This window comes from Nematostella vectensis, chromosome 1 (genome assembly GCF_932526225.1).
Source record: "Nematostella vectensis chromosome 1, jaNemVect1.1, whole genome shotgun sequence".
In the NCBI taxonomy this organism is placed as follows: Eukaryota; Metazoa; Cnidaria; class Anthozoa; order Actiniaria; family Edwardsiidae; genus Nematostella; species Nematostella vectensis.
This window is the reverse complement of record NC_064034.1, coordinates 19,017,500-19,043,769: the sequence shown is the minus strand read 5'-3', so window position 1 is coordinate 19,043,769 and position 26,270 is coordinate 19,017,500. Positions and strand designations below refer to the sequence as shown.

Below are 26,270 nucleotides of genomic sequence, written 5' to 3'. Positions count from 1 at the left end.
CAAGAGAAAACTCTAGGCGCGCAGAGAATGATGGTCGTAGGTGTGTTACATTTCGGAACAAAAGATCAGTGTATATAAAAAATTATATATTTACAAAATATAATAAGTAATATGATCTTTTTATAAGGTCGCATCACTGCACCAACAAATAATTTATTTATTTATTTCTTTTTTTGTCAGCTTTCTACGATAATTACGAGCCCGCGAATTAATACCGCTGAATCTCAAAATGGTGAACAGAGAACGAACATTTTTTGACACTTGAGTGAATGTGTTCCCGCTTGCAGCGGTATGTAAAGGTAAATGAATTATTTATTAACATAAATCGATGCCTTATATTATACCAACAACCGTACACATATTTGATTATGATTACTAGATTTTGATTCCTTTTCAAAACCATCTAATATCGGATGGAGTTTTACACGGTATCAAAATATTTTCAGTGTCATGGCTGGTTAGATATCGCGATATATTTTGAATATAAAAGCAGAAAAGCTAAAATGGCAGCCCCTCCGAAACACAGCAAAGAATATGGTCGACCTAAAGCGGGATCCAGCACCGAGGCCCGCGGGAAATCTGCAGGACTTCACATTAGCAAGGAAGTGCTCGATTTATGCAAAGTAATTCGCAACGTCGGACAAGCTCAACCGGACGGGACAGTGACGGTCACTTTTGGTAAACTATTCAACGTGTATGTATCGATATCTAATAAGCTGGTTGGTATGCTTATGAGGGCGAGGAAACAGGGTCTGGTTGAGTTTGAGGGAGAGATGCTCTGGCAAAGACGAGATGACCACAAGATAATAACACTTCTGAAGATACCAGAAAACATGACCACAGACTCGGATGAATACTGGAATCTGAGAGCTAAATAATTCATATGCATTCCTAGTTTTATAATGGTTTTATTATGAAAACTTTTATATAAACTTTTAACTTATAAAATTATTTTTACAAAATTTTAAATTTATATAGAGTGGTTTTCATTAACCCGTGAAACAAAGTGTAATAGTCAAAGCATAATTATCAGTAAATCAGATAAGAGAACAATAGAATCAGATCACAATAAAGTGTAATGTGCTAAAGTGTAGTTCACAGGTTTATGAAAATCACTTTATACAACTAGATGACTCAAAGTACATTGTATCATACCAGGTTAGATGGAATAATGGGCTTCTTCTATTGTTCATTTTCTTAGAAACTTTACCTTAAAAACATTACTTTCAAAATTTAAATTAAATTGCTCAAAAATAGTTTTTTCTTTGTTTGTATAGTGTAATATATATTTATAGAGGAATATTAGTCAACTCAAGGGCACAAGGACTACAGAGTTTAATGCTATAAAAATACTTATGTTTATTTGATGACAACTTCAGCTGAAAAGTGAATAAATAGACTCAGTGTCCAAAGCTATGCTAATCGATGTATTAGGGGTGTACTTTGTTGAGTACTGTTTTGCAGCACCATGATGCCTGCTTTAGCCACTTGTGTATACTTCCCAGATTAGCTAGGGGTATGAAAAACATGGAAACAGGACAGTTGAGAGAAATATAATAAAGTCTCGGAAAGTAAAAAAAATATATAAGGAAATATATTCAAAATAGTTATACTAGATACATTTTTGTCCTGATACACTTGACAACCATTTCATGGTGTACAACTTATTATTATCTTCTCTTTGCTCAGTGAGCATACTTAACAGGGTACATTAGGAAACAGAAAATACTCTAATTGAATTCAAGCTGTAGTTACGTAAGTTTCAATATTTGCACAAAATATACTATCACTATAAAAGTTATTGTATGCTAAAGAAATAGTTAATTTACTAAAGGAGGATCAGGGGTCAAAAATAGATTCTCTTAAAACTATCCTGTTATAAATAGGGACTGTCTGATATTTAAAAAAAATATTTTTTTCAGTTTTCAGTTTCTCTATGATGACTGTGAGTGCCTCAAAGCAAAAAAGGGGGATGATTTTAAGGATGATTTTGAGGATGATTTTAAACTTGTTTAGAAGAAATTTGACCATGCCCTTATCCTAATTTTAAATAGGTGACCCCCCTAACTTTGTTTGGGGGGGACGGGCATGGTCATTTATTTTATTTTATTGAAATTTGAAGCAGAAATTAGATTTTTACTTCAAAAATTGCTGTTTCCATGGATTCAGTTATAACAATAACTGGGCATGGCAGTTCATAATTTTCTACACAAAGCACAGTGTAGACATGCATTTCGTAACACATGAAGTTTGATTGTGTGGCTAGATGTTTTCAAAGTGGACCCAGTTTATAAGTGTCTCAAAAGGTTGTTCCTGTTTATCATCAGAATTTATGCATCACTTTCCCCTCCTCTTCTTTCCAGCCTGACACACATGCTCTTTGATAGGATATGGCCGCTCAAGCACGTCATAGTCAGGGGCCTGATCCTGTTTGGGTGTGTCTCTTATGGTATGAGGTCCCTCTAGCCTGGCATACTCTGGGTGTGACTCAGAGGGAAAGGCATCTACTACTGGTTCATACACATCTCCTGGTGCTGGGTCTTGATCCTCTTCATCATACACATTGTCATAGTCCCTGTCAGATTCTCCCAGTGTGTTGTAGACAGGCTCATTCACCATCTTGGCTTGAGGTGTTTCAGGCTCATTCACCATCTCCGTGTGAGGTGTTTTAGGCTCAAGGCTTTTATACACATGGTTTTCGGTGGAGCCTTTAGGTGCGTAGTATTGGTTTGGGTTATCAGGTTCTTCTAATGTGTTGTAGACTGGCTCGTTTATTGCCCCTGTCATAGTGTTTACTGGTTTCTTAAGGCTCTTATATTCATTGTTTGGTATGGGTCCTTTGAGTCCACGGTATTGTGGTGAACTATCAGGATCCTCCAGTGTGTTGTAAACAGGATGGTCTGTGCTATCTGGAAAGAGAGGACTGGATGTAACATTTGCACGATTTTTGTCCTGTTGCATGCATGGACAACTCTAAAGCCCCAAATTTCCTTCTCTACTGAATTCAGTCAAACAGCAAAGTCTCTAATGAAGTTTACAGGTGCATGCCAATAGGAGGTTGCACAGTGTTTGGGCGCACATGTACTTGGCTTCCAAAAAGTGGGTAATTTCATATTGAATGATCAATCAAATAATATCTCTTTTACATACTGACATATGTCACAACAGGGGCTTACACAGCCTATACAGGCCCGTACCCAGGGGGTGCGAATGCACCCCCCCACACACAACGGCTGAAGTCCACTTTTTGTTCTCAAAAGACATGCTATTTGTATACAAAACTATAAATCATAGGCTAGATCACTCTGGTATGTAGCCAAATCCGTCAATAAACATCACATGGAAATACTTTTTTGTTCTTTTGGAGGTGGTGTATCAGAGAACTCCCTCCCCCCTTCCCTCCCCCCCTTCCCTCCTAGGTCCACATTTTCGGATTTCGCACCCCCCCAAGAAAAATTCTGGGTACAGGCCTGCTATAGGCCTGCTGTCACTGGATTGAAAAAAAAAATTGGCTATCTTATTTACTAATAAGGGAAAAATCAAATGTTTACTCATTCATTTTTATGTATGCAGTTATATATATATGACGCCATGTGACGACTGAAGTCCTATCTCAGATCGAAGATGACAGAGGATCGTGTAACATTCTCAAAAGTCAGACGCATTGCTACCAATATCCAACCCAAAAGTGGGAGCTACGAGATCTTCGTGAGGTTGCAGGATGAGGGGCAAGGCCCTCATTCAGCTTCTGGATGCTTTGGCTGCAACTTGATTTAATCCTGCAGACGCCCCTGACAACCCAAATCAACCCAGCAAATCCTTGGTATGTGCTTATGGTTCTCATGGCGCCCTCACATGCCAAAATAGACATAAAATCTTGATTCTTAGCTCAAAACAGCCTTCACTTCACAAGTCTGCCAGTTGGCTTCAGTCACCCATCTAAGAAAGACTAAGGTTTTTACACCTTTAAGTCACAAAATAACCTGGGTTTGACCCCTGACCCTCTTGCTTGAGAAGCAAAGCCAGTACCACTCTAGAGCTATTGACCCATTCTAAGGGCTGGCTATACTGGGCGACATGTCGAGTGCGACATATGTACCGTGTGACATGTTTCCTAGTTTAGCCAGCTTGAAAAACAAAAGCACGCGACAAATCTTGTAGCAGCGAAAAACAAATGTTTCTTGACTAATTTCTCATGCACTATATGTTTTTGGCGGTGGCTAAACTAGGAAACATTTAGGAGACACCCTAAATGTCGCGATCGAGATGCACTGGATAAGTGACCCTTCCAAGTTAAGTGTGTGTTGTCAGCTTCCTCCCACCTTTCGCTAGCTACAGCCTTGCATACAGTTTCCTATTATTGTTTTTGCTTGTTTTTGTGTTACAAACTCTATCAAATGTTTTTGTTCTATCAAAAACGTTGACATAGCTGATGTATAAGCTGTAAATTTACCTTTCGGTTGCTCCAATGATTCGTAGTCTTGTGTCCCGTCTGGACGATCTAACTCTTGGTAAACTGGCGATGAAAGCCTCTTACTTGGTAGACCATCTACGTTTGCATAGTCGTAGTCGTAGTCTTAAAAGTAAAAAATAAAAAGATAGCAAACCAGTCTCTTTGTTCAGGAAGTCAGTCCATCTCATTTTGTTGTCCAGATAAAACGTTTCGAAACGTATTTTTTTAAAGAACGACGGGTTTATGTTCTAAATATCCTAAAAATACCAGAAAATTCTGTCTGTACACCGACAGAAATTTTGGGCCTACCCGACCAGCTTTTAGCCTCCCTGGCACCCGGCGAAATTTCTAAATCAATCCGAACAGTTTCTTTTTTTACCAGATGTGTAAGTTGAGTTCCTGGCGGATAAAATTTCAAATCCAGTGAGTTCCTCCCCCCCCCCCCCCCCGAAAAAAAGAAACGAAGAAAATATAGCTTTCGCCGAATCTTCTGCTGTTTTAACTTGCTTTCCGTTTGATCTCTGGTTTGCCCGGGAGTGAGAGAATGAAATCCCCCTCCCTCTCCCCCCCTCCCCTGATCAAGCCAAAGGGCCTGTTCAAGCCCACCCATACCCTCTAAGGAGCCTTGTATTATCATATTACCTAAAGTTTCGTCTCTGCTGGGTAGGGCGTGGCTATTACCGCGTGCTGGTTGATAAGGGCCCGATAACGCCATTTCATCTGCTCGGGAATGCTTGTAAACAGGGTTGTCACCACCTTGATGTTGAAAGTACAGTATGCAATTAGTATTTAATTATTTAGTATACTATTATTCAAAAAATCTGAAATGATTCGTAATTTTCTTTTTGGAACATTATAATTCAAACATAAACAGAGCATGACTATACAAAAAACAGGAGAACTGCACACTTTATTATAGTTTTAACTTCTTGTCTATCTATAAAATTCTGAACGTACCCATGAAGGCAGCTTTATTTTTTGGCTTTTGTGCTGACGATCTGCAAAAACAATAACAGCGTAGTTATTTCTGTTTGAGCTCGATTGGCCATTGCGAGTTTTTAAATTTCTATAAAATTTCAAAATAATACCACTAAACTTTCTTGCCCCCAATTTCATTTGCTAGTACTAGTAAGTTAATTTGCTAACTTAGCTAATATATTAATTCCCCTAAATCTCCTGATGAGTGGGGCCCAGTGTACACGCGGTCGCTAATATATATCGCTGCTACCGTTCGCCTTCACAGTTTTATCGGCAAGCACGGGCTCGGATTCTGAAATTTGAGGGTAGGCGTTTCCAGATTGTGCTCGGCACTATTTTAGCGCAATTTGGGTTTGGGAGAACTATTTTGATCAGAGAGCACTTTTTGGGTAAACAAGTCAACTTCTAGCTTTTTTAACCCAAGTTACTAGATTTTGTTGTCTTAACTACAAATAATTTTATCTCAACTAAGGCTAATACTGTAAGACTGGTGATTTCAACATTTTAATGGGTAGCTTGTGCTTTGGTAACCACAGATATTGGGTAGCCTGTGGAGTTCATTACAATAATAGAATGCCTTATCTAGAAGATCTGTTTGCCATGTTTTCCTGTTTTACATCTAATTGTAATTATTTCTCGTTAGGAGATTGTTATAATTAAGGTCTGTTATCAGGTTTGACATTATTGACATTGGTGATTTTTGTAAAGGTTGGTTGGAAGGCACGTAGTTTTCCGATTCTCACTAGAACATAAGCGCATGCAGAAGCGCAAGAGAACGAAACTGCTTGATTTTCTTGCGCTTCCGCTTGTGGTTGACCAATTCTCACTTGTGTTGCACTTACGCTTGCGCTTATGCTTGCGTCCTAGTGAGAACCAATCTTAAATGAGCATTTTTTTTTTAGTAGTATCCAAATAACAAAGGTAAACAAACACAAAAGAGAACAAAGTCATTTATAATACAGTTAGTTGTTATATGCTAAAGTGTGATTTACCTGTTCATGGACAACAATATAAGATACTCTAATGCATGTATTTATTAAAAGCAATATTCTTTCTTTTATTCAAATTATTAATTAAAACACAACTCTAAATTGTTTTAAAAATATACGGTAATTTTCTTTTCGCCAATGAGCACTATTTTGATTTTGGAGTACTTTTTAAGCACTTTTTGGGTGTTTCTGGGACTTTTTCTGGCTTATTGGGAGCACTATCTGGAAACACCCAGTCTCGGGCTCGGATTTTGAAACGTGGGTTGGCTCCTTGACAAGTCTCGGATTTACCCATCGCTCTCCCTTACTTTGATCTCCTCCGATGGCAGACAATGACAGCAGCCACGATAAGAGTAGTGACCACTGCAGCAGCTACCACTGCCACAGTCACAGGGGCTGTTACATTATCACCATCCTGGCCATCCGGGCGACCAGTAGGCTGAAACAAACAAACAAATAAATAAACAGCCTTTCAAATAACTTGCTTTCAAATAAAATATTCTATGATTAAACATTGATGTCACTAACTGGTTGCTGAGTTGACCATATTTTTACACTATGTAGCGGCAGCTTTGCTGATGTTGAGGTTGGTGTCTGTGTCACTGGCTCAGTGGACATTGCCGGGGATGGGTGGGTTGATAGAGATGGGGTGGGCATAGAGGTTGACCATAGTGAAGATGCTGAAAGCGACAAAGATTACATAACTACATTTTTTATAAAATTCACTACTATCCCATTTAAATCATCTGTGTGGAATAAATTTAAATTGTACCTGTGCTAGGGGTTGATGGATGGGTTGATAGAGATGGGGTATGCATAGACATAGATGTTGACCATAGTGAAGATGCTGTAAGCAATAACGATTACATAACTATCTTTAAAGAATTCACTGCTATACCATTTACATCATCTGTGAAGAATAAAATTAATTCGTACCTGTGCTATGGCAATGACTTTGTAAAACACTGCCATGACTTGCACTCGTTGGCAACAATGTGATTGTAGATGAAAAAGATGTTGGAATGGTAACATTATCTTTAGCATGAAAAATACATTGGGTTAATTGTTTTAAAAAAACAGATATCAATGAGATATTAATATGTTACAGGCTCACTAGGCATATATTTTATAGCAAACTAGAAACTCTTAATATTTGATCATCTTCTTTTCAGTAAATTACTTTTGATTTTTGATACAATTATCACAAGAGTCAAGGCATACAAGTACAAGTGCATGACATCCCTGCCACCCTGGTAATAAGGAAAAAGCATATTTTGACAACAAGTTGTAAAATCTAAAGAATGCTTTCCCACGCATGATCGTGTCGTACAAATAGGGGTCACATTCAGCTAGTTTTTCAGTTGTGTTTGGGTTGCTACATTGAAAGGGTTTCAACTTAGATTTTTTCGAGAAGACTTAAAAAACGACTTGTCGAGGTAGACTCTATGCTTGTTCCTGTTTATTGTATGTTTAGTGTGTGTGCTTAAGTCAGTGATTTCAATAAATTTGCCTAAAGAGAATCCTTGGATCTTTTTCGTTTCTGCAAGACCACTGTGTCCTCCTAAATAGAACAGCACTCACATTGAAGTATTCCCTGTGCTTTAAACAGAAAGCAATTATGTTCACATCCAATCTTGACGATGTGGCCATTGTAGAACCCTGCATTATCTTTACTCCAATGAAGCTGAGCATAAAAACAAAATATGACATGACTATAGGGCTGTAGTATAGCTTTAATTTCTATGGTGTGGAGCTCTGGGTAGGTAGGAGAAATAGTTTTTGGGGAGGGGTTGCAGTAAAAAAGAGAGAAAGAAAAAATAGAGAATATCAATTCAAACATAAACTTGCCTTTTTTGCTTTTATTTCAAAGATGTATTCTGCAGAGTTATTCACAATCCTTATCCACTGACCAATGCTGCGGTTATATATTTCTACTGATGACATGTTACAATCTGCAATAATTTCCTTGTTTCCTTTTTGAGAGAGGTCAAAAACTTGTAAAGGTGGAGGGTCAGTACTCTGCCATCTAAAATATTGTTGACACCCTAGAAAAATTCATAGTATTATGATAACACAATTACATCCAGCAATAACATTGTGCATATTTAACACCCCTTTTTACATTACAGACTTTTTCACACAATACTTAATACATAGCCACACCCCACTGTGATGCATATTTACCTAAAAGCCCCGCCCAACACCCTAACAATGGCTGTTATGTTTTGTGTCTGCAATTTTCAGCAATTATACAATTGCATATGTATCTGCTTATAACCATTATGGCAGGGTGGGATCATATTTTAAAGGCTCCAGGGGTCAATTCCTGGAACATCTATTTTGGGGGCCAATCCTTGAAGGCAACTAAACATTCCCTAGTTTAGCTAAAAAATAATGACACGAAAGAAGAATCTAGAACACACTAGATAGTTCACCATTGTTCTCTAATCCCAAGGTACCTCATCCCCCTCCAGTTTAGCAACGAAATTAGCGAACACACTTTTACTAAGAGTCAACAGAATCTTGCACACACACAAAAAAACAGGGTGCTTGAATAGGCGCATACACAAGAAATGTTTAAGCTTCTTTCATATATTACCTATGACTGCACCCCCCCCCCCCCCCCCCCCTCAGCCAGTCCTGGGTACATGCCTACTTGTAAGGATGGCCACTAAGGATGGCCGTAGTTTAATTTTTTTTTATAAATCCTTTTTTATTTTCCCACCAGCCTAATTACGAACTTACCTCCAAGATATTCGCGTATTTGTTTATCAGCTGTACAGTTACTGTCTACATATGTTTTGAAGCTGTATTTACATTGACAAGAGCAATGGATCTTTTTGTTAAACCACTTAAACTCGGCATTTCTTTCTCCACACCAGTCATCTTTATTTATCCCTGAGCAAGTTTGACTTCCTTGGGCTTCTGCATTCAGTAATTGGAAGGTGTCCCCGGAAATGGATAAGACTTCAATTTTCATCCTCAACAATGACTGGTGTGTTTTACAGGACGGTGGACACAGCAAGAACACAATACATATCATCGACAGCGGACGGTATCTTCCCATCTATAAAAACTTCTCTTCTGATACTTGATGAATCGAATTGATGGGAATTGATGTATACTTCTGGATTGTTTGTGATTGTTGTCTATATATCCCGGAAATCAATCTACGATCAAGTGTAGGCAATCACACTGTGATTGATATCTTACATAGTTCCTTCTCTCCACAGCAGTTTAAATGAATTCCACTTTGTGAATCATGAGCGCTTCCAAGAATATGACAAACATAACCACGCGCTTCAACTTTCTCTTTCCGATCCGTGTTATTCCGTGTGTGTTGTGCGCACAAATAATGCGCATTACACTTTTGAGCTGCCTGAAAAATAGGGGAGGGGAAAGGGGGGGGGAAGGAAGGTTATAACTTAATTTGATACTTATTATAAACAGGGGCTCATAAGTAGGGGCAATCATCTGTATTATATAAATGTCACAGCGTTTCCTAGGATCAGGCTATTTTTAGACGCGCGCGCACGAACGGGCCAATCAGCTACGTTGTTGTTGGCCGCGCGCGCGAGTGACGTGAGGCTGCACGCGCAAATTGCAGTTAGAAAGAATATTTTTTTATCCATTATCCGTCGATTTTGTTTGTTTACCAAAAGAATTGCAAGCTAGAATTGAAAGTCATAGGTAGGATTGGATTCGTATTAAAGAAGAAAGCAACAAAAAGTCAAAGTACCGAAGAGAGAACATAGCTTTTTGTCTGAGACTGCGCGTGCAGTTGAGCTCAGCCAAAACGTCAACACAAAGGTTGAATCTGATTGGCTTAACCGAGCGTCAAAAAATAGCCTGATCCTAGGAAATGCCGTGACACCTATATAGTACCAGAACATGGGGAAGTTGATTGTCCCTACTTATGAGCCCCTGTTATAAATTAATTGGGACCCAATTAAGGATGTCTGTCTGTATCATCCTTGTTCCTTGTACGTTATATTTTTACATATCACGCCAAAACATTACATTTTGGAGAGCTAAGAGTTTTCTTTTTTTGTTCTCATGTCAGCTGTTTAACCTCTACTCTTGAATCGTTCTAGGGATTATGCAAAACGCTTTTACGATATTCAGAACGACATCAGGTTTCTACGAGGAACGATCTCCGATTTTCAAGATCCTTCCTCTGAAGTCAAGATTGTTCTTCCGAAGATAAGATCCTTCTTCCTGTTACAGAGAAGACAATATCGCAATCAACAAACGTCAACAAGGACACACAAAACCCTAGAGGGACGGGATGGTTTAGTTGAAACCACGTGGGGACCTCCCATTTAATAAACAGACTGGGGTGATCGTAGGCATATTTTAACCCCAAGGGATAGCACTGGGGGTGGTAATCAGCAATTTATACCCCCAGAACCATAGCCCATTAGGTTTGGTCTTCGAAGCAATTTCTAACTCTTAGCACTAAAAAAAAATTAATTTCCAGTTTCTCTTTTCTGACTACTAGTGGGAGGAGTTTTAAACACCCCCTAAGGCATATTGCAATTGGTAGAATTTTACACACTAAAAGATAGGACGATCACCCCCCGTCTAATTTTATGGAAATTCCCCAGGGCTGAAACAAAATGCAGTTTAACTGCCTGGGGAATAGTACTAATAGTAAGTACTACCCGATCACCGAATATATATCGCAGTCTACGGACTGAGTGTGAATTAATGAGTTTTCACACCCGGGCCATGCATTTAATGAGGTGCTGTTTTGCTAGACAACGGGCCGACGCTTTCACCTAATAACGACGGCGGGAAGTTTGAGTCAAATAGCTATTCGCAAATATTAGTACCTAGACGTTTGGCAGCGTACTTTGAAGAGCAAAGAATTTTGTTGCCACTCCAAAAAGGAGTCTTACAATAATGTGCTAGTATTTAAAATTTGTAGAAACAACATTAAAGTGATGCATTCTACCGTTTTTAGGAAGCTATGTTTCTGGTACGTTTCTGGCGACTTTCTAAACGTTCGAATTTTTGGGCAACTATGTCATAAGCCAAGTAACGAAATGAAACTTTACCTGGCGCCTCTACTATCATTCCCCTCGAAGTCAGGAAATTTTGGAGACAAAAGAACGCAATACCGAGATACAACAAATAAATATTTGACACAAGCTGTATTCAGTAGCCCCGAGCACCTGTTAACTTACGACTTTAAGCTCGAATATCAAGGAAACGTTCGAAAGTGCTAAACATGTCCTATGGTTGCGTAAGTTTGTGCTCGCGTATAAATTTTTTTTTTTGTGCACTATGTCATAAGCCCAGCAAATAAGAGATCATGTATCGCTAGTTGTTCTTTATTTACTTATCTATTTATATACGAAGTAGAAACTTGGTCGGTTTGCCCTTCGCCAAACGAGACACGAAATTCAAACCCAAGTTGTTTGGTTGCTTTCGCCGGAAATTATTCTAAGTGTGCTCACTCGTGTTTAGCGGCTGAAAAGGGAAAACCACTAGCTTGTAACATTCCATGCATGCTTAGTCACGCAAGAAACTAAATGGTAACGCGGTTTCTTTCCGTTTCTAATACCCTCTTCCGTAAAAAGACGAGATCGCGAACAAACTTAAATATTACTTTGGCTTACTATAAGACTGTTAAACCGGTTCTTGTAGTAGAATTTCTTGTTTAAGTAAACCGACTCTTTTCCTAATTTAGTATGCAAATTTTATTCTCATAATCTATGTCACTAAACAAATGGGGTGCGAACGCATCCCCCCACAACGGGCGAAAGTCCACTTTCGGTTCTCGATAGACGTGCTATTCGTAGACAAAACTATAAAGCATAAGCTAGATCCACTCTGGTATGTCATTAATCCATAAATCAGACTCTATTTGTAGCTAAATCCGACAATAAAAGTCCCGTGGAGATACTGCAAAGGCATAAAAAAAAAACCTTTTTGTTCTTTCGGGGTTGGTCAGATTTTTATCAGAAAACTTCCTCCCTCCCCCTCTCCTCCCCCAGAAAAATTAGGTCCACTTTTTCGGATTTCGCACCCCCCAAGAAAAATCCTGGGTACGGGCCTGGATATTGCACTGGTTTTGAGTGACGTGGTTTTCAATTTCGCCTGCCGGTAGTTCTGGCGCTACCTTGAGGAAAAGGAAAGCGGGTTCCGCGCTCAGCGGACTAGATACGGCAAAAAAAAAATCCAGAGGCCGTCCTACTAAACACAGCCACATCTGCACGACATCCTATGTGTGGGAGGCAACAGGTGGAGAGGACCGTACTCTTGCCGAACACCAGGGTCCAACGAGGCAACAGGTGGAGAGGACCGTACTCTTGCCAAAAACCAGGGTCCAACAAGGCAAGAGGTGGAGAGGACCGTACTCTTGCCGAACACCAGGGTCCAACGAGGCAAGAGGTGGAGAGGACCGTACTCTTGCCGAACACCAGGGTCCAACGAGGCAACAGGTGGAGAGGACCGTACTCTTGCCGAACACCAGGGTCTAACGAGGCAACAGGTGGAGAGGACCGTACTCTTGCCGTACACCAGGGTCCAACGAGGCAAGAGGTGGAGAGGACCGTACTCTTGCCGAACACCAGGGTCCAACGAGGCAAGAGGTGGAGAGGACCGTACTCTTGCCGTACACCAGGGTCCAACGAGGCAACAGGTGGAGAGGACGGTACTCTTGCCGAACACCAGGGTTTAACGAGGCAACAGGTGGAGAGGACCGTACTCTTGCCGAACACCAGGGTCCAACGAGGCAAGAGGTGGAGAGGACCGTACTCTTGCCGAACACCAGGGTCCAACGAGGCAACAGGTGGAGAGGACCGTACTCTTGCCGTACACCAGGGTCCAACGAGGCAACAGGTGGAGAGGACCGTACTCTTGCCGAACACCAGGGTCCAACGAGGCAAGAGGTGGAGAGGACCGTACTCTTGCCGAACACCAGGGTCCAACGAGGCAACAGGTGGAGAGGACGGTACTCTTGCCGAACACCAGGGTCCAACGAGGCAAGAGGTGGAGAGGACGGTACTCTTGCCGAACACCAGGGTATAACGAGGCAACAGGTGGAGAGGACCGTACTCTTGCCGAACACCAGGGTCTAACGAGGCAAGAGGTGAAGAGGACCGTACTCTTGCCGTACACCAGGGTCCAACGAGGCAAGAGGTGGAGAGGACCGTACTCTTGTCGAACACCAGGGTCTAACGAGGCAAGAGGTGGAGAGGACCGTACTCTTGCCGAACACCAGGGTCCAACGAGGCAAGAGGTGGAGAGGACCGTACTCTTGCCGAACACCAGGGTATAACGAGGCAACAGGTGGAGAGGACCGTACTCTTGCCGAACACCAGGGTCTAACGAGGCAACAGGTGGAGAGGACGGTACTCTTGCCGAACACCAGGGTCCAACGAGGCAAGAGGTGGAGAGGACCGTACTCTTGCCGAACACCAGGGTCCAACGAGGCAAGAGGTGGAGAGGACCGTACTCTTGCCGTACACCAGGGTCCAACGAGGCAACAGGTGGAGAGGACCGTACTCTTGCCGAACACCAGGGTCCAACGAGGCAAGAGGTGGAGAGGACCGTACTCTTGCCGAACACCAGGGTCCAACGAGGCAACAGGTGGAGAGGACGGTACTCTTGCCGAACACCAGGGTCCAACGAGGCAAGAGGTGGAGAGGACGGTACTCTTGCCGAACACCAGGGTATAACGAGGCAACAGGTGGAGAGGACCGTACTCTTGTCGAACACCAGGGTCTAACGAGGCAAGAGGTGGAGAGGACCGTACTCTTGCCGAACACCAGGGTCCAACGAGGCAAGAGGTGGAGAGGACGGTACTCTTGCCGAACACCAGGGTTTAACGAGGCAACAGGTGGAGAGGACCGTACTCTTGCCGAACACCAGGGTCCAACGAGGCAAGAGGTGGAGAGGACCGTACTCTTGCCGAACACCAGGGTATAACGAGGCAACAGGTGGAGAGGACCGTACTCTTGCCGAACACCAGGGTCTAACGAGGCAAGAGGTGGAGAGGACCGTACTCTTGCCGAACACCAGGGTCCAACGAGGCAACAGGTGGAGAGGACCGTACTCTTGCCGAACACCAGGGTCCAACGAGGCAAGAGGTGGAGAGGACCGTACTCTTGCCGAACACCAGGGTCTAACGAGGCAACAGGTGGAGAGGACCGTACTCTTGCCGAACACCAGGGTCCAACGAGGCAAGAGGTGGAGAGGACCGTACTCTTGCCGAACACCAGGGTCCAACGAGGCAACAGGTGGAGAGGACCGTACTCTTGCCGAACACCAGGGTCCAACGAGGCAAGAGGTGGAGAGGACCGTACTCTTGCCGAACACCAGGGTCCAACGAGGCAAGAGGTGGAGAGGACCGTACTCTTGCCGAACACCAGGGTCCAACGAGGCAAGAGGTGGAGAGGACCGTACTCTTGCCGAACACCAGGGTCTAACGAGGCAACAGGTGGAGAGGACCGTACTCTTGCCGTACACCAGGGTCCAACGAGGCAAGAGGTGGAGAGGACCGTACTCTTGCCGAACACCAGGGTCCAACGAGGCAACAGGTGGAGAGGACCGTACTCTTGCCGAACACCAGGGTCTAACGAGGCAACAGGTGGAGAGGACCGTACTCTTGCCGTACACCAGGGTCCAACGAGGCAAGAGGTGGAGAGGACCGTACTCTTGCCGAACACCAGGGTCCAACGAGGCAAGAGGTGGAGAGGACCGTACTCTTGCCGAACACCAGAGTCCAACGAGGCAACAGGTGGAGAGGACGGTACTCTTGCCGAACACCAGGGTCCAACGAGGCAAGAGGTGGAGAGGACGGTACTCTTGCCGAACACCAGGGTATAACGAGGCAACAGGTGGAGAGGACCGTACTCTTGCCGAACACCAGGGTCTAACGAGGCAAGAGGTGAAGAGGACCGTACTCTTGCCGTACACCAGGGTCCAACGAGGCAAGAGGTGGAGAGGACCGTACTCTTGTCGAACACCAGGGTCCAACGAGGCAAGAGGTGGAGAGGACCGTACTCTTGCCGAACACCAGGGTATAACGAGGCAACAGGTGGAGAGGACCGTACTCTTGCCGAACACCAGGGTCCAACGAGGCAAGAGGTGGAGAGGACCGTACTCTTGCCGAACACCAGGGTCCAACGAGGCAACAGGTGGAGAGGACCGTACTCTTGCCGAACACCAGGGTCCAACGAGGCAACAGGTGGAGAGGACCGTACTCTTGCCGAACACCAGGGTCTAACGAGGCAACAGGTGGAGAGGACCGTACTCTTGCCGAACACCAGGGTCCAACGAGGCAAGAGGTGGAGAGGACCGTACTCTTGCCGAACACCAGGGTCCAACGAGGCAACAGGTGGAGAGGACCGTACTCTTGCCGAACACCAGGGTCCAACGAGGCAAGAGGTGGAGAGGACCGTACTCTTGCCGAACACCAGGGTCCAACGAGGCAAGAGGTGGAGAGGACCGTACTCTTGCCGAACACCAGGGTCCAACGAGGCAAGAGGTGGAGAGGACCGTACTCTTGCCGAACACCAGGGTCTAACGAGGCAACAGGTGGAGAGGACCGTACTCTTGCCGTACACCAGGGTCCAACGAGGCAAGAGGTGGAGAGGACCGTACTCTTGCCGAACACCAGGGTCCAACGAGGCAACAGGTGGAGAGGACCGTACTCTTGCCGAACACCAGGGTCCAACGAGGCAAGAGGTGGAGAGGACCGTACTCTTGCCGAACACCAGGGTCCAACGAGGCAACAGGTGGAGAGGACCGTACTCTTGCCGAACACCAGGGTCTAACGAGGCAACAGGTGGAGAGGACCGTACTCTTGCCGTACACCAGGGTCCAACGAGGCAAGAGGTGGAGAGGACCGTACTCTTGCCGAACACCAGGGTCCAACGAGGCAACAGGTGGAGAGGACCGTACTCTTGCCGAACACCAGGGTCTAACGAGGCGACAGGTGGAGAGGACCGTACTCTTGCCGAACACCAGGGTCCAACGAGGCAACAGGTGGAGAGGACCGTACTCTTGCCGAACACCAGGGTATAACGAGGCAACAGGTGGAGAGGACGGTACTCTTGCCGAACACCAGGGTTTAACGAGGCAACAGGTGGAGAGGACCGTACTCTTGCCGAACACCAGGGTCCAACGAGGCAAGAGGTGGAGAGGACCGTACTCTTGCCGAACACCAGGGTCCAACGAGGCAACAGGTGGAGAGGACCGTACTCTTGCCGTACACCAGGGTCCAACGAGGCAACAGGTGGAGAGGACCGTACTCTTGCCGAACACCAGGGTCCAACGAGGCAAGAGGTGGAGAGGACCGTACTCTTGCCGAACACCAGGGTCCAACGAGGCAACAGGTGGAGAGGACGGTACTCTTGCCGAACACCAGGGTCCAACGAGGCAAGAGGTGGAGAGGACGGTACTCTTGCCGAACACCAGGGTATAACGAGGCAACAGGTGGAGAGGACCGTACTCTTGCCGAACACCAGGGTCTAACGAGGCAAGAGGTGAAGGGGACCGTACTCTTGCCGTACACCAGGGTCCAACGAGGCAAGAGGTGGAGAGGACCGTACTCTTGTCGAACACCAGGGTCTAACGAGGCAAGAGGTGGAGAGGACCGTACTCTTGCCGAACACCAGGGTCCAACGAGGCAAGAGGTGGAGAGGACCGTACTCTTGCCGAACACCAGGGTATAACGAGGCAACAGGTGGAGAGGACCGTACTCTTGCCGAACACCAGGGTCTAACGAGGCAACAGGTGGAGAGGACGGTACTCTTGCCGAACACCAGGGTCCAACGAGGCAAGAGGTGGAGAGGACCGTACTCTTGCCGAACACCAGGGTCCAACGAGGCAAGAGGTGGAGAGGACCGTACTCTTGCCGTACACCAGGGTCCAACGAGGCAACAGGTGGAGAGGACCGTACTCTTGCCGAACACCAGGGTCCAACGAGGCAAGAGGTGGAGAGGACCGTACTCTTGCCGAACACCAGGGTCCAACGAGGCAACAGGTGGAGAGGACGGTACTCTTGCCGAACACCAGGGTCCAACGAGGCAAGAGGTGGAGAGGACGGTACTCTTGCCGAACACCAGGGTATAACGAGGCAACAGGTGGAGAGGACCGTACTCTTGTCGAACACCAGGGTCTAACGAGGCAAGAGGTGGAGAGGACCGTACTCTTGCCGAACACCAGGGTCCAACGAGGCAAGAGGTGGAGAGGACGGTACTCTTGCCGAACACCAGGGTTTAACGAGGCAACAGGTGGAGAGGACCGTACTCTTGCCGAACACCAGGGTCCAACGAGGCAAGAGGTGGAGAGGACCGTACTCTTGCCGAACACCAGGGTATAACGAGGCAACAGGTGGAGAGGACCGTACTCTTGCCGAACACCAGGGTCTAACGAGGCAAGAGGTGGAGAGGACCGTACTCTTGCCGAACACCAGGGTCCAACGAGGCAACAGGTGGAGAGGACCGTACTCTTGCCGAACACCAGGGTCCAACGAGGCAAGAGGTGGAGAGGACCGTACTCTTGCCGAACACCAGGGTCTAACGAGGCAACAGGTGGAGAGGACCGTACTCTTGCCGAACACCAGGGTCCAACGAGGCAAGAGGTGGAGAGGACCGTACTCTTGCCGAACACCAGGGTCCAACGAGGCAACAGGTGGAGAGGACCGTACTCTTGCCGAACACCAGGGTCCAACGAGGCAAGAGGTGGAGAGGACCGTACTCTTGCCGAACACCAGGGTCCAACGAGGCAAGAGGTGGAGAGGACCGTACTCTTGCCGAACACCAGGGTCCAACGAGGCAAGAGGTGGAGAGGACCGTACTCTTGCCGAACACCAGGGTCTAACGAGGCAACAGGTGGAGAGGACCGTACTCTTGCCGTACACCAGGGTCCAACGAGGCAAGAGGTGGAGAGGACCGTACTCTTGCCGAACACCAGGGTCCAACGAGGCAACAGGTGGAGAGGACCGTACTCTTGCCGAACACCAGGGTCTAACGAGGCAACAGGTGGAGAGGACCGTACTCTTGCCGTACACCAGGGTCCAACGAGGCAAGAGGTGGAGAGGACCGTACTCTTGCCGAACACCAGGGTCCAACGAGGCAAGAGGTGGAGAGGACCGTACTCTTGCCGAACACCAGGGTCCAACGAGGCAACAGGTGGAGAGGACGGTACTCTTGCCGAACACCAGGGTCCAACGAGGCAAGAGGTGGAGAGGACGGTACTCTTGCCGAACACCAGGGTATAACGAGGCAACAGGTGGAGAGGACCGTACTCTTGCCGAACACCAGGGTCTAACGAGGCAAGAGGTGAAGAGGACCGTACTCTTGCCGTACACCAGGGTCCAACGAGGCAAGAGGTGGAGAGGACCGTACTCTTGTCGAACACCAGGGTCCAACGAGGCAAGAGGTGGAGAGGACCGTACTCTTGCCGAACACCAGGGTATAACGAGGCAACAGGTGGAGAGGACCGTACTCTTGCCGAACACCAGGGTCCAACGAGGCAAGAGGTGGAGAGGACCGTACTCTTGCCGAACACCAGGGTCCAACGAGGCAACAGGTGGAGAGGACCGTACTCTTGCCGAACACCAGGGTCCAACGAGGCAACAGGTGGAGAGGACCGTACTCTTGCCGAACACCAGGGTCTAACGAGGCAACAGGTGGAGAGGACCGTACTCTTGCCGAACACCAGGGTCCAACGAGGCAAGAGGTGGAGAGGACCGTACTCTTGCCGAACACCAGGGTCCAACGAGGCAACAGGTGGAGAGGACCGTACTCTTGCCGAACACCAGGGTCCAACGAGGCAAGAGGTGGAGAGGACCGTACTCTTGCCGAACACCAGGGTCCAACGAGGCAAGAGGTGGAGAGGACCGTACTCTTGCCGAACACCAGGGTCCAACGAGGCAAGAGGTGGAGAGGACCGTACTCTTGCCGAACACCAGGGTCTAACGAGGCAACAGGTGGAGAGGACCGTACTCTTGCCGTACACCAGGGTCCAACGAGGCAAGAGGTGGAGAGGACCGTACTCTTGCCGAACACCAGGGTCCAACGAGGCAACAGGTGGAGAGGACCGTACTCTTGCCGAACACCAGGGTCCAACGAGGCAAGAGGTGGAGAGGACCGTACTCTTGCCGAACACCAGGGTCCAACGAGGCAACAGGTGGAGAGGACCGTACTCTTGCCGAACACCAGGGTCTAACGAGGCAACAGGTGGAGAGGACCGTACTCTTGCCGTACACCAGGGTCCAACGAGGCAAGAGGTGGAGAGGACCGTACTCTTGCCGAACACCAGGGTCCAACGAGGCAACAGGTGGAGAGGACCGTACTCTTGCCGAACACCAGGGTCTAACGAGGCAACAGGTGGAGAGGACCGTACTCTTGCCGAACACCAGGGTCCAACGAGGCAACAGGTGGAGAGGACCGTACTCTTGCCGAACACCAGGGTCTAACGAGGCAATACATTTCCCTGCTAGCAGAGGCCTCTTTTCTCTGTATTTCGCTGGGCTGGAGTTCGCGAGGAACTCCAGCCCAGCGAACTACAGAGAAAAGAGGCCTCTGCTAGCAGGGAAATACTTACATATGATTGAAGCAATAAAAATGAAAATGGTGAATACCTTATTCGCCAAACTCAAAATCTAGGTAAAATCACGATAACACCCTTAGCAAATGCAGCGTGCCCCTGTGGTACCTTGTGTTACGCCCAAATAACTCATGTATTGATTAAAGTTGTCTATCTCCTCAACAGGTGTATGCCTCGTTGGACCCTGGTGTACGGTCCTCTCCACCTGTTGCCTCGTTGGACCCTGGTGTTCGGCAAGAGTACGGTCCTCTCCACCTCTTGCCTCGTTAGACCCTGGTGTTCGGCAAGAGTACGGTCCTCTCCACCTCTTGCCTCGTTAGACCCTGGTGTTCGGCAAGAGTACCGTCCTCTCCAACTCTTGCCTCGTTGGACCCTGGTGTTCGGCAAGAGTACGGTCCTCTCCACCTGTTTCCTCGTTAGACCCTGGTGTTCGGCAAGAGTACGGTCCTCTCCACCTCTTGCCTCGTTAGACCCTGGTGTTCGGCAAGAGTACGGTCCTCTCCACCTCTTGCCTCGTTAGACCCTGGTGTTCGGCAAGAGTACGGTCCTCTCCACCTCTTGCCTCGTTAGACCCTGGTGTTCGGCAAGAGTACGGTCCTCTCCACCTGTTGCCTCGTTGGACCCTGGTGTTCGGCAAGAGTACGGTCCTCTCCACCTCTTGCCTCGTTAGACCCTGGTGTTCGGCAAGAGTACGGTCCTCTCCACCTGTTGCCTCGTTAGACCCTGGTGTTCGGCAAGAGTACGGTCCTCTCCACCTCTTGCCTCGTTGGACCCTGGTGTTCGGCAAGAGTACGGTCCTCTCCACCTGTTGCCTCGTTGGACCCTGGTGTACGGTCCTCTCCACCTGTTGCCTCGTTGGACCCTGGTGTTCGGCAAGAGTACCGTCCTCTCCACCTCTTGCCTCGTTGGACCCTGGTGTTCGGCAAGAGTACCGTCCTCTCCACCAGTATATTATTTGTGTAACCAAGCAAAGTAATTCTTTTACACGAGTGCTAGTTGGGGAAACAAAACAGGTCCCCATTTTCATAATGTACAAAAAATTATGTAAAACCGATAAGTTTTCACGAGACTAGGCAAGGTAATCACCTAGATATATAAAGACAGGTTTAACGTAATATCAACAAGAATTTCGAATCATAACTCGACACCAAATACGGGTTCTGTCTTTAAAAAGGCCTTACAACTCACAATCTACAAACAGTGGAAGCAATCGCATATACTTACCAATGAGGCATAACACTTCTAAAATAAACTTTACCTTTTATCTGGAAATCAGTGACTGTAACTCAGAGAAGCAGCTCATTCGCCATTACCACTTGACGTGTCCATGGTTCCGTTTTCGGCGCCATTCTCGAATGCACTGTTCTGTTAGCTAGTCGCGTGAATTTCTCGAGAAAAGCGCCGCTTTTTTCACATGATTCTTGCACCAGGATATAAGTTAAACACGATGTAAAATATCATATCGTTATCCAAATGATTGATAATCATTTCCGTGAAAAATTCCCCTAAAACCGTTGTAAACCCGTTGCTCGCTACGCTTCGGGGCCCAGACCTCAATTAAATGCATGGCCCGGGTGTGAAACTAATTAATTCACACTCAGTCCATAGACTGATCGATGCAGAGCTGAAACAGGCCACGTAAGATGGGGGAGGCACAATACAGAAATATTAAGAAAATATTGGAGGGGCACAGCCACGCCCCTTGTCATTTCCTTATTTTTTTTTTAATTATTGGGGGAGGGAGGACATGCTCCCAGTGCCCCACCCCCTGCTACGGCCCCGAGGATTATGAGTCAGGGATATGACAAACTGCATTTCGTTATAAGTAAAACCCCTCCGTCCCTCTGGTCTTAAAGGGGGTACTATTTCCAATTTGGACTTCGAATCCACCAGATTTCAAATATGGGTGTCGGGATGTTCTTTTTCTAAGTGCGACTATATTTGATGGGTATGCCGACGGATATCTCGCATATAGTTTGTGCTCTCATAGGCAAATCAACACATCACTAAATCTCTTGTTTGGCGGTTTGTCATAGAAAGGAAACACAGAATCATCGTCAGTTTCTTCAATTTAAAAAACATATATATATTAGATGTTAGAGGGGGCACGGGCTACCTTGGAGTAAAAAAAAAATTCTCATGTAGTAAACGATGCTCATAATACACCTTTGTTTTTTTTTTTAGGCTAGTGAAAAACATAACATCGTCATCAAGGTTGTTTCTATGGTCTCCAACATACACGGTAACAATTTTCAAAACTGGTGAAACCAGCTCACCAACAGATACCTCCCACTCAGTGGAAAACGCATGCGTACCAATCACGGAGCCCACGCACTTTATAGCCCAACTCACAAATAGTTAAAGGAACATGGATATATTTTGAGAATAATAAAAGGTATTAAAGGGTCATGACCACATATTTTACGAAGGCCAGGCTGGTAAGGACATTTTGCACTTTAGTTGTTGCACTTATACCAGCAATAACTATTTTAACTTTTCTTTAAACTTAAGAACCTATTTAAGAACCAAAGTGGCATAAAATTTAAAATAGTACCTGTTAAGGCTAATCTGGAAAAAACTATCTTATAAGCAGTTAAGTATCGTACTACCCAAGCTGAATGCAGCTTTATCTTCCAGTAGCCTCCATGGGGCCTAAGTTTCCCATCAAAACACGGTTCAGAATACTTCCTATAGCACAACAGCAACAAATCCATAGGATTTCCATAAATTCATAGCAGTACAGTATGGAAGCATGGTAGTAGGGTGCAAACTTTGAATTTAGGCATTACTTTGATTAGTCTTCACTTAGTACAACTGACACAACCAAGCAGTATTAAATTACATATCTTTATTATAAACTACTATTAATTTACGTTTCAACAATTTACAGAATAAATACATTTCTAATTAAAATAACCAAAAACATTAATAAAGTGAAATCACAAAAACGATATAAACAGTGAATGTGCTAAAACATGATTGTCGATGTAATTAAATACCACCCATTTTCCCTTGTTGCTCATATATCTCTATTCTATGAACCTTGCTGCAATAATTCAATCTAATTGTTCATGACTGTAACAATGTCCAACCCCTTGCGATCCAGCACAAATATTGTGGTATTCCCCATCTCCTCCCCCCCTGCTTTAGTAAAGCAATTATTTTAATCTTTTCTGCTCCTCAAGGCTGGTAATCAAGAACTGTTGTTCTGACAATGGCTTCTGTCACAGAGTAAGGATCACAGTTGGATGATGGTCTTCTGTCCTCCAGGTAGCCCTTGCCATCCTCAGCACACTGACGTGGTATTCTCACACTAGCACCCCTGTTGGCTACACCATGGGAGAACTGGTCAATGCGGGATGTCTCATGGGCTCCTGTCAATCTGCGGGCATTGTCACGCCCCTCGTTGGGATCATAGGACCTGATGTGGTAGTCATGGTTCTTCTCTAGTTTCTCAATGGCGGTGTAGATGTGTACCATACCACCCTCTTCTCTCATCTCCTCCGTGCTGAAGAAGAGAAGATGAATTGTAAGACATTGAGTTTTGAAACACTGACCCAATACCATCATCAAACAGTAACTATCTTGAAAAAAAAAAAAAAAAAGGGCAAGAACTAACCTGTAGTTGCAGTGAGCACCTGCGCCATTCCAGTCACCAGGCATGGGCTTGGGGTCAAATGTGACTATCACACCAAAATCCTCTGCCACACGGTGCAGCAGATATCTGGCAACCCACAAGTGGTCTCCCATCTCAATACCTTCGCAAGGTCCAACTTGGAATTCCCACTGTAAAACAACCAACCAATAATTAAGCAAAAGGGCAACTAGACATTTTACAAATCATAGGCTGTGGATAGTCTTAGCCCCTCTATAATTGAACCCACTCATTATGCCCTTGGCTGATGCATATTATTCTTGTATGGGACCACCATATCTATAGCATAGGTACGAAACTACATAAGCCCTAAATTTGCAGCAGTAATGTCCTATACCTGGGCAGGCATGACTTCAGCATTGGTACCAGCGATCTTGACACCAGCGTACAAGCAGGCGCGGTAGTGAGCCTCAACAATCTCTCGGCCGAACACTTTGTTGGTCCCAACACCACAATAGTATGGTCCTTGGGGTCCTGGGAAGCCACCCTTGGGCCATCCAAGTGGGTGACCATCTATGTCAAGCAGGGTGTATTCTTGTTCAATGCCAAACCATGGACGATGGGGCTGTAAAAAAATATATTATTAATTTGGTAATGATAAATATGAAATGAATTAAGTTATTAAAAATATGCTGTTCAGGTAAAAATGTCAAGTTCTCCTGGGACCAATATAAAAGAGAAAATTTATTTTTGGACGTCATTGGTCTCACATGATTTCCGCTCGCCAAGGTTACTCCGCATGCTCTACAATCATTCAGCAACGGAAACAAGACAAACCGGCTTTAAGTGCTAACAGAACGAATTATATAAATCCCAAGAATCATATTACACCCAATTTTAAAGGATTTCAAAAGACAGTGCATAGAATCCCACGGCGTTATCGATAAACAATGGCGAATTTGATTGTTTGATTCTTTCTTGTTCTGGGTGATGCAATATGCAAAACACCGACAACATTTTTTTATTGGATTGCGGAAAAGAATATTTTCTATAATGGATAAAAATATTTCCTTTGGTAGTGTATAAAAATATTCCCTTTGGGAGTGTTAAAGCGGTTTCGTATCTTAATTAGAAAAAGCATAAATACCAAACAAAAATAGTCAGCTTCTCGTACATTTGCATTTGGAAATCAAAACGACGCCGGTTTCCTGGCTAGGAACTTTGCCAATAAACCTCATGCTGGCACCAAAAGGGTATCAAATACACCCAAGATGGCTTGAGAACGGGATTAAGTAAAAACAAATTATTGTCAACATAACGGCTACATACAGCGAGGCGAAAATAACACTGCTGTTTTGTTGTTCACAAGTGCAAAGTCCATTCGGGTGCTTATAAATAGTAGTTTGATTTTCAATAATAATCGTTTTAGCCGGTGCCAAATTACTTGATCTCGGAAGGGACGAGAGCTGTTTGTACGAGGTTTCCCATAAACCGCTGATACAAATGAAGGATTATTTATATGATTTTATAAGATTTGCTTCGCTCTCGAGAGGTCAAAATGGCGGTTCGGTCCCGCCAAAACGAACACCTACTTTAATTTATATTTTCGAACGAATAAAAGGCGTATTTTTTATCCTTATGTAGCCGAAATAACCATCATAAAACAACTAATCAAATAAGCTTGATCTTATACAAAATACAAGCGAAAAGGGGGTACCAAACACTAATTTCGAACGGTTTACGAAGTTTTGAAAACTAACACTACAAACAACGTGGACGATGAAAGGTGGGTGAAGTGGTCAGTAAAATCTTTACCTTGACTTTCTCGCTCTCCATAACATCAAAACAAGTCTTTCTCTTGTTGGTTCTGGTGGGCTTGTGGTCGAACTGATAGGTTTCGCAGAGGACAAGGATGTTATTTCCTCCGCGAAAGGGGTCTTTGAAAATGTTAATTGGGTGAAGGTAGACATCGCTGTTACAGCCTTCGGCTTGTGCAGTACTGGAACCATCGAAATTCCAGATTGGTAAATCTTCATGGGACTTTGGAGGCTTGTCAAGGGTTCTGGATTTACATCTGATTCCCTCGCCGGATCCGTCGACCCAGATGTACAGAGCTTGCACGCGGTCTCCTTGGTCTAGGCGTTGATACTTCTCGAGCACCACATGTCTATCGCTCACGGTTCTCTTATCTGCAACCATGGCTGTTCGATGTGTCTACTTCTAGCAAGATTCTACGTGAATTTGAAAATGCTGTAGAGATAAAACAAGATTCAGGACACATTCAGCGGCAGTACCCTATATGAACACGAAAGAAAAAATCTCAGACATCACCGAGAAATTCTAACTCACCAAGGTTCAGCGAAGTGATGTTTGAAAAGTGGCACGTCTCTCAATAAATACAGTGTGTGACGTCACCGGCACCATGGTTTTCGACCAATAACAATGCGAGAATCTTCACAAGCACGTGAATGTCACTCCACTCGCATGAGCTTCTTGTCGCTCAAACAAACAATAACTACTACAACCTAAATAAATAGCGCAATTAGAGATTTGGCTAGCAAGGATGGCAGGTTAAATGCCAGCGAGCAAGTTTTTATATCCCACGTCCCTCTTTTTTTTCCTTTATAAAGTGTGTCAATAATCCCAAATACCTGTTAAGGTCAAAGTGCGCGTCGAATTCGTACAA

The 26,270-nt window shown here is 45.3% G+C and overlaps 3 protein-coding genes and 1 long non-coding RNA gene across 9 annotated transcripts; 2 read left to right on the top strand and 2 right to left on the bottom strand.

Moving 5' to 3' along the window:
* The first annotated feature begins 174 nt into the window (after positions 1–174).
* Positions 175–4,610, top strand: LOC116618834. Its single transcript, XR_007309520.1, has 2 exons — positions 175–299; positions 3,574–4,610. It is a non-coding gene; the product is annotated as an uncharacterized LOC116618834 (long non-coding RNA).
* Positions 363–1,581, top strand: LOC125564300 (actin-binding Rho-activating protein-like). Its single transcript, XM_048728356.1, has one exon. The coding sequence runs from the start codon at positions 414–416 to the stop codon at positions 876–878; it is 465 nt and encodes a 154-aa protein (XP_048584313.1). The 5' UTR covers positions 363–413; the 3' UTR covers positions 879–1,581.
* On the bottom strand, positions 1,269–9,810 carry LOC5512305. 6 transcript variants are annotated; one of them, XM_048728325.1, is made up of 12 exons: positions 9,166–9,810; positions 8,269–8,465; positions 8,002–8,110; positions 7,357–7,455; positions 7,193–7,267; positions 6,949–7,100; positions 6,729–6,859; positions 5,411–5,451; positions 5,096–5,209; positions 4,454–4,576; positions 2,650–2,909; positions 1,269–2,616 (listed from the first exon to the last, which is right to left on the bottom strand). In XM_048728325.1, the coding sequence occupies exons 1-12, from the start codon at positions 9,485–9,487 to the stop codon at positions 2,338–2,340; spliced, it is 1,902 nt and encodes a 633-aa protein (XP_048584282.1). In that variant the 5' UTR covers positions 9,488–9,810; the 3' UTR covers positions 1,269–2,337. The 6 variants fall into 6 exon arrangements, with proteins under 6 accessions (XP_048584282.1, XP_032237579.2, XP_048584276.1 ...); XM_032381688.2 differs by having other exon boundaries at positions 1,269–2,909; XM_048728319.1 differs by having other exon boundaries at positions 1,269–2,909; positions 8,002–8,104.
* Positions 9,811–22,822: 13,012 nt separating this feature from the next.
* On the bottom strand, positions 22,823–26,089 carry LOC5512306 (glutamine synthetase 2 cytoplasmic). The gene is made up of 5 exons (XM_001632619.3): positions 25,934–26,089; positions 25,400–25,834; positions 23,982–24,209; positions 23,609–23,775; positions 22,823–23,497 (listed from the first exon to the last, which is right to left on the bottom strand). Exons 2-5 carry the CDS (start codon positions 25,781–25,783, stop codon positions 23,170–23,172), a joined length of 1,107 nt encoding a protein of 368 aa, XP_001632669.1. The 5' UTR covers positions 25,784–25,834; positions 25,934–26,089; the 3' UTR covers positions 22,823–23,169.
* Positions 26,090–26,270: the final 181 nt, after the last annotated feature.